This window comes from Microcaecilia unicolor, chromosome 14 (genome assembly GCF_901765095.1).
Source record: "Microcaecilia unicolor chromosome 14, aMicUni1.1, whole genome shotgun sequence".
Taxonomy (NCBI): Eukaryota; Metazoa; Chordata; class Amphibia; order Gymnophiona; family Siphonopidae; genus Microcaecilia; species Microcaecilia unicolor.
The window spans coordinates 29,241,095-29,249,916 of record NC_044044.1 but is presented as its reverse complement, the minus strand read 5'-3'; the positions used below and the strand labels follow the sequence as shown (position 1 = coordinate 29,249,916).

Sequence of the window (8,822 nt, the reverse complement as noted above, 5' to 3'; positions counted from 1 at the left end):
CCAGGTCACAAGTACCTGGCAGAAACCCAAAGAGTTGCAACATTCTAGAATTCTAAAGAACAACAAGATTCCATGCAGAATTTCAAAGTGTAGCAACATTCCATGTAGAACCCCCAAAGAGTAGCAACATTCTAGAATTCTAAAGAACAACAAGATTCCATGCAGAATTTGAAAGAGTAGCAACATTCCATACAGAACCCCAAAGAGTAGCAAGATTCCATTCAGAATCCCAAGTACACAAGTGTTGCCATACTGGGATAGACCGAAGGTCCATCAAGCCCAGCATCCTGTTTCCAGCAGTGGCCAATCCAGGTCATAGGTACCCAGCAAGATCCCAAAACAGTACCATACATTTATGCTGCTTATCCTAGAAATAAGCAGTGGGTTTTCCTCAAGTCCATCATAATAATGGCGTAGGGACTTTTCTTTTAGGAAGTTATCCAAACCTTTTTTTAAACCCCACTAAGCTAACTGCTTTTATCACATTATCTGGCAGTGAATTCCAGAGTTGGGTAGAGAGCAGGACCAGGATTGCAGAGCTGTTAGGGCAGGCAGGCTTGTGTCAGTGTTGAATTTTGGCTGCTTTGTGTGTTTTTCTCAGGTTTGCTTGGTGCCATCCTTCACTCTAAGGGCTTTGGGAATCCCCACTCACATTCCTACTGTGGTGGGTGGGGCATCACATTGCCAATCACAAGGGGCAAGGAGGTTCAGCTGGACTCCCAGGAGATGACTTCCTGCACCTCGTGATTGAAACTGTGATATTGAGTCCCTCTCCTCAAGCGAAGGACTCCCAACATTTCTTTCAGAGAATGTTACTTGATGTATAGTTGTGATTAAGTCTTTCTCTCTGCATCCCTTTACAATTATCCATTTTTTTATGGTAATCCTGTATTTTATCCAGAGGCCTTTCTCAGGAATAGAACGTAAGAGTAGCCATACTGGGTCAGACCAATGGTCCATCTAACCCAGTATCCTATTTCCACCCAGTGGCCAAGCCAGGTCACAAGTACCTGGCAGAAACTTCTATTGCCAGTGTTTGGAAAGAGTGACTGAAAGCATAGCAGAAATTAACATGTAGAAACAGAGCCTTCCTGTTTCTCATATGTAGGCGCAGATATGAACTGTGTCTGGAAGACCATGATAATGTTGTCCTTCCGTTACCAGCATCAAAAGAATCCTAGAAAGGTCAACCTGGAAGGAACATCGATAAGCCTTCTCCCCATTTCCCTGTACCATCATTCAGTACTAGATCATCCCAGAGAGATGTTTATCTAATTTACATCAGTGCATAAGTATTGCCACCACTGGGACAGACCAAAGGTCCATCAAGCCCAGCATCCTGTTTCCAACAGTGGTCAATCCAGGTGACAAATACCTGGCAAGGTCCGGAAAAAGTTCAATACAATTTAATAATGTTCTATGGAATTTTCCTTTTGGAAGCCGTCCAGACCTTTTTTTTTAAACCCCGCTAAGCTAACCGCCTTCGCCACATAGAAACCTACAGTGATGCATATTCTCCCTAGGAAGGTTGTTCCATCACTTGGTTACCATTCCAGTGAGAGGTTTTCCCTACTCAGGTTAAGGCCATCACTCCTTGTCTCTGTCCCCCAGTCAAGATGTTGAGAGAATTAAAAACAACACCGGGGGGGATTTTTTTGCTCAATTTCTTTATTAAAGCTTTGAATATAACAATACAAAGTCATTTTTATTAATAATACAAATCTGTTGTTCTAGTGGCACACTTAGATATAAAATTCTTCAAAGTACAGCAGTCTTAAAACAACCAAAACAGAACGCAATGAAACTATTTACATTTGTCCTAAAAACCTCTCATTGAAAATCGAGCCTAGGTACACTGCTATTTATAAAATATACTTATTTTACATTTTCCATAGAGTTTTATGAAAGAGGAAGAAAAGGACGTAGCATAGAACAGTTCAGCAAGATGTGGCCGAGGGTCCTGTTATCCAAAACCAGGATTAAAGGTGGTCCCTCCCTCAGGGGGGTACATTCAGTCGATAAGCCACAGATTTAACAGAAAATGGTGAAGGGAAAAAAAACCCCATTTCATGCTGCTTATGGGTTTTTTTTAATGCCAAAACCAACTACAGTACAGACAAACAAAAGATGACAAATATTTGAACAATGGTAGAATTTGGAGGGAGGGGAAGACTAAAGGAGCTTTTGATTTTACAGGGACACACATAACGAGAGCACAGATGATTTAATGGAAGTATAACTAGTTTTAAGAAAATAAAATAATAAAAAAATCAAAACATTCGTGCAGATTCTAAAGCAGTTCTTTGCTGGATGCAATCCTTTGCAGTGCAGTCCTGAAAAGAAGAAAAAGATTTGTTAGCTGACTGCCGGGGGCAGATGGTTATCCTCTAGTGGTAAAATGGTAAGCAGAATGCCTATACTGTGATTGGCTGCCCGAAGGTTTCACCCCATGCTATCTCCCAGCAGAAGACTGCAGGAGTACAATAATTTTGTCCTAGCAGTAATGCAGTCTGGGAAAGACAGACCGAACTATTTGCTTTGTTTGCAAATTTTTTTAAAAAATTTGTCCTTTATTGGCACGTCAGAATTTACAAAAAAAACCGTAAGATTGCATAATTCAGTGTGCAAACAGTTGAATCCTCTGTGAATTCATAAGTGTACATTTACCCCCAAATTCTGTTTATGGTTACACATGAGTTACACATGCGAAATGTAATTGAGTAACTAACGAAGCAGCACTGATAATTGGGTGATAGCAACCAATTATCAGCACTAATTGACCCGAATTAAGATTTACGTGCACATTGAGATGTACGACAATCTGCACCTAAATCCTAATACGTGTAACACTTTGGGGGGCACAGCTAGGGGCATTCCCAAATTTTATACCTGTAGAATTGCACCTAACTGTCGGCGTCTACAACTAGGCCTGTGCAGGCGTTGACAGTTAGACGCAGTTAAGTGCTAAACGTGATTCTATAAAGGACGCATACCCCTTATAGAATCGCACTGTGTGTGTAGGGGAGGGGTTAAGGCGTATTTACAGATGCCATATATAAATTCCCGCCTTGGTTCATTATAGTGCTCTTCAAAATTTACCAGGTAATATTCGACACACGGCGGTCAGTGTTTTAATAAATGCTGACTGCCGCAGGCTGATTGTGCCCTGATATTCAGTGCCGTCCTCTAGCCAGATACCAACACTGATTATTTGGGCGCTCAGTGGCTCCCAGAAGGTATCGGTGTACTTGGACTATTCTGTGCCGTTACCCGAATAGCTCTCCGGGGAGTTAAGCCTGATATTTATGCGATGTTACTTCCCCTGGTACTTATCCGGGCACTGGTGCTAAATATTACTGGTGCCTGGATAAATTCAGGGACCCACACAGACTCCGCCCCGGACCACCCCAATGCTAAGGGGAGAATTCTATGAAAGGCACCCAAAGTTAGACACTGGTAAGGTCCACACTAGAGAGCTGCACGGGAACGGGGTTTGCGGGAATCCCGCGGAACCCGCAGGATTCCCGCGGGGACGGAAGCAGTTCTGCGGGGTTCCCTTGGAAGTGTAAGCTACACCTGCACCAACCTCTCATCTACCGAGTGGATTCCACACTAAACTGGTATTCTGTGCGGAGCTTCCTACCTAGAAGACGTATTATATAATACTGCCCTCAGTGGGTTTCCTGTTTAACATCAGGCAGAGCCGTTCTAAATAGTATTTCTCTCACCTTAGCTTCTGCACAGCCGCATCGTCATTAACACATTAATTAAAATGGTCTTTGCGAAAATGATTCTCAGCCCCAAGACTGTGACGGAAAGGAAGTTGAGTTTCTCATCTGTGTTTAGGAAGAAGAGGGTGCTGATATTAGTAGATTGATTCGTTGATTTATAAAATGTTATAGTCTGCATTATCATATCATTCTAAGAGGATCGCAAATATATATATATATTTTTTTTTTGTTACATTTGTACCCCGCACTTTCCCACTCATGGCAGGCTCAATGCGGCTTACATGGGGCAATGGAGGGTTAAGTGACTTGCCCAGAGTCACAAGGAGCTGCCTGTGCCTGAAGTGGGAATCGAACTCAGTTCCCCAGGACCAAAGTCCACCACCCTAACCACTAGGCCACTCCTCCGCTGTTGCTACTATTTAAGATTCTACATGGAATGTTGCTATTCCACTAGCAACATTCCATGTAGAAGTCGGCCCTTGCAGATCACCAATGTGACTGCGCAGGCTTCTGCTTCTGTGAGTCTGACGTCCTGCACATACGTGCAGGACGTCAGACTCACAGAAACAGAAGCCTGCGCAGCCTTCTACATGGAATGTTGCTAGTGGAATAGCAACATTCCATATAGAATCTCCAATAGTAGCAACATTCCATGTAGAATCTCCAATAGTAGCAACATTCCACGTAGAATCTCCAGTAGTAGCAACATTCCATGTAGAATCTCCAATAGTAGCAACATTCCATGTAGAATCTCCAATAGTATCTATTTTATTTTTGTTACATTTGTACCCTGCGCTTCCCCACTCATGGCAGGCTCAATGCGGCTTACATGGGGCAATGGAGGGTTAAGTGACTTGCCCAGAGTCACAAGGAGCTGCCTGTGCCTGAAGTGGGAATCGAACTCAGTCCACCACCCTAACCACTAGGCCACTCCTCCACTATTCTGCATTATCACATTATTCTAAGAGGATCGCAAGTATTAGAACCATAGCATTCCCCTGTCTCGTCTTTGCAGTACAATGAAACACTAGCTTAAAAATCCCACTGCTGGGAAGAAAGACAATATGGCCTTGAATGACACTGGGACTTCCACAATTTTGCTGTTAAAAATGTTTACATTGCTTCAGTGGCGTACCAAGGTGGGGGCGGTCTGCCCCGGGTGCACGCCGCTGGGGGCGGTCTGCTCCAGGTGCACGCCGCTGGGGGGTGCCGCGGCGCGCGCCTGTCGGCTGCGACTTTGAATTGCTACGCTGAATTCTCTCGTTCGCTGCAGCTCCCTCCCTCTGCCCCGGAACAGGTTACTTCCTGTTCCGGGGCAGAGGGAGGGAGCTGCAGCGAACGAGAGAATTTAGCGTAGCGATTCGAACTTGCAGCCGACAGGCGCGCGCCGCGGCACCCCCCTAGCGCCGTGCACCCGGGGGGGTGTCATTTCGCCGGGGGGGGGGCGCATCGGCGATCCGCCCCGGGTGTCGTCAACGCTAGGAACGCCACTGCATTGCTTGCAACCTCCTTTTCCAAAAATTAAAATCGCACTCTGATCCCTTGATTTGCTTTCACTGTTGACACCTCTTTTCCCCCTTTGAAATAAAAGGGAGAGAATGTGTATCTTAAGTATGGAGATTGAGGGAAATTTTCTATGGAGACCGAGTATGAGGAAGGAAGCAGGAGATTAGTATTTGGAAACAGGTCGACACTTAGCTTCGGCATGAGAAAGCCAACTGTATAATCTAGGCATGCACATTTTACATATGTGTTGCAGGCATAAATGTTTAGAATGCCAGCAGGGTGTCTAAGTGATATTCATGTTATTACATAGAAACCCTTTTACTGAACTGCGGTAAAACGTGGCTTTAGTGCATCCTTACGCAGGACACTGCTTGTCTCTGGGATTGGTAGCATGGAATGTTGTTACTCTTTGGAGGTTCCGGAATCTTGTTTTTCTTTGGGGTTCCGGAATCTTGTTACTCTTTGAGGTTCTGGAATGTTGCTACTAATTGGGATTCTGCCAGGTACTTGTTACCTGGATTGACCACTGTTGGAAGCAGGATACTGGGATACATGGACCATTGGTCTGACCTAATAGGGGGCTTCTTATGTTCTTAAGTAATTAGATACAACATTTCTGGCTGTAAAATAGCGTCTTACACATAGAAATTGGTGGATTTATAAAACTGCCAGGGATTCCTATCTCTAAACGTCATTTAATTTAATTTAGAGGCGAATTTTCAAATTACTTAGACTTACAAAGTTACATGGAGGTGTATTTTCAAAGCGCTTAGAGTTACAAAGTTCCATAGTAACCTATTACCGTGTTTCCCCGAAAATAAGACACTGTCTTATATTAATTTTTGCCCCCAAAAATGCGCTAGGTCTTATTTTCAGGGGCTGTCTTATTTTTCGGGAAAACATCGGGGTTGGATCGGGGTTGGCCCGCCCACCCTCCATCGCTCCTGGAACTAACCTTAAATGCCTCCTTTCACCTTCGCAGCAACGTCCGCAAGGGCAGGGCACGGAAGGAAGGAAGGAGAGGTCTGCCCTGCTGCTGCTTGCTGCGAAGGTGAAAGGAGGCGTTTAAGGTTAGTTCCGGGAGCGACGGAGGGTGGTTGGAGGGGGGGCCAGGCGACCAAGGGTGGGGAGGGGGCGGCCCGGGGGCGGCCCTGCTTTCAAACAAAAATTTGCTAGGTCTTACTTTCGGGGGAGGCCTTATATCTACCAATTCAGGAAAACCTCTACTAGGTCTTATTTTCGGGGGATGTCTTACTTTCAGGGAAACAGGGTAGTAAGTCTAAGTGCTTTGAAAATGAGCCCCATAATTTAATACAAAGTCTTATAACTTGCTTTTTCAGCTGAAGGCAGTAGAACACGGAGCACAAATATATATATATATATATATAAAAATTGCAAGATAAAATGCAATATCATTCAACCTTATGAGCATACACCCTATAGAGGTATAAGTTTCTCTGATTTGAGAGGAGGGGTTCTCAGGGGCAGGGTTTATCTCAAAATATGCATATAACTGAGTAAACTAGATCAATCAAGTTGTGCCTGAATTTCAGGAGGTAGAACTATATGTGCGTAAATTCCCTTTAGAAAATGCTTTTAACTTACGCACATATCTGGAAAGTAGTTAGGTTATGTAACCTATTACAGTATAAAAATGACTGGACCGAGGCGGTATTTACCTGTTTCAAAATATTCGTTGATACTCATGGAAGAGCAGGTGTCCTGAGCACCATCTGAGATTAAACATAAAAACAGAATATTGTTAGTCATAACTGGCCCATTAATAATACACTTAGCTCTTTCTCTTTCCTCGTCTCTCGCTTCTTCATCTTTTATATAAGTCCTTCACGCGCAGGTTTACACAAGGCTTTAACCCATTTTCCCCAGGATTCAATATATCGCGTTGAGATTTCCGTGCAAAAATTGAAGCGTATTTTATAACAATGCACATAACGTAATTAGTTAAGAAGCTAACCAGCACTGCTAATTGGATGTTAACAAGCAGTTATCAGCACTAATTGGCATTAATTAGAATTTACGCGCACTACTTGCTAAAGGGCCCTTTTACAGAGTGACGGTAAGAGTTCTCTTAGCGCAGGGCCTTTTTTCCGACAGCTTGGTAAAAGGACCCCTGGATATTCTGTAACATGGTGCGTGTAAAATCTAAGTTGCACAGTTGGAAAGTGGGAGTGGATATGGGCGTGGAATGGGCGGGGCATGTTGTTATAGAATACACCCAATCCGCACCTAATTTAGGCGTTGGGATTGACACCAGATTTTAGTTGGTGTAATTGACTGCAACTGAATTTAGTCAGATGGACCGGCGCTCAATGTATTCTATAACCACATGGAAATTTAGGATTATTCTATAAAGTACGCCTAAATTAAAGCATACTTTATAGAACACGCCTAAGCGAATTTCATTTAAGTGTCAAATGTTTAGGAATGATGTATAGAATCTAGGGCCAGATGCACTAAGGTCCTCGGAAGAGCCCTTCTCTTACCGATTTCATAGCGAATCGGTAGGGAACGGCCATGCATCAAGGGAAATGGAATGCAAATGAGCTGCTCATTGTAGCTCACTTGCATTCTCTTCCCTCGGAAGCCAGTCGGCTGGTCGAGCATGCGCAGAGCAGCCAAGCATTATGCTGGCTGCTCTGCGCATGCCAAATACGTCCAAAAAGGACGTCTCTGATGATGTCCGCCTTTTCCGCTTTGCCTGTGGCCGTCCCTGCGACTCCCTGTGCCGCCCAGGAGAGGAAGACGCCGCGCCGCACACCCCCTCCATGGCCTGCTGCAGGAAGGCTCCGATGCGGCTCAGGTTCCTCCCTTCCGTGATCCTAGCAGGAGAACGCAGTTGAGGACATCCATCGTCCACGTCTTCGACACCCATCCATCTTCCGCCCCTAGGTCTCTCTCAGCCAATCACAGCGCGTTTAGCTCAGCTAAATGCGCTGTGATTGGCTGAGAGACCTCCAGGTCTCTCTCAGCTGAGCTAAACGGGATCACGCAGTGAAGGATGTCCAAAAAGAACGTCTTTTTGGAGTGGGGTGGGGTTTTTTTTTTGTTACAGGTGAAGGACATCCAAAAAGGATGTCTTTTTAGAGGGGTTTTTTTTTTGAGTGAAGGATGTCCAGAAAGGACGTTCCTGACGACATTTTTTTTCTTCCGATTCTTTCCTTTGCCCCAGCGAGAGGTGTAGACCTCCCATTAGGTTTTCCACGGTAAGGGATCGGAAAATGGTAGTGCATCTCATTATAATAGCCTTTGGATCATTTGCATTCCATTTTCGTTAGCTGCTACCGTGACAGGAAAATGCTTTTTTGTGCATGTCCCCGGTTTACTACTTGTGCGCTAAACTGGCTAGAACCAGTTTAAAACCCACGTTGCTGGCTCATTAGGTTTAGTGTATCTGGCCCCTAGTCCGTTGTGTCTAGGTAAAATGCTTTAGTGCATCCAGCTCAAACTCGTGCTTTATTTTTTTGAGAAAACAAGGTGTAATCTTTCCAAAATGCAGTGGGAGAATTTTTGTTTTTAATTCAGAAACTGTTTTGTAGTGAATAAGTTTCAGATCTATTTTTCTCA

At 44.3% G+C, this 8,822-nt stretch overlaps 1 gene segment (V, D, J or C); it reads right to left on the bottom strand.

Moving 5' to 3' along the window:
• Nucleotides 1-2,275: 2,275 nt before the first annotated feature.
• The window catches only part of LOC115457316, a 28,969-nt gene continuing 22,422 nt past the window's right edge, over nucleotides 2,276-8,822 (bottom strand). Inside the window, 3 exon segments of the C gene segment in view lie at nucleotides 2,276-2,333; nucleotides 3,729-3,836; nucleotides 6,917-6,970. Of these exon segments, the coding sequence occupies nucleotides 3,730-3,836; nucleotides 6,917-6,970 (161 nt within the window).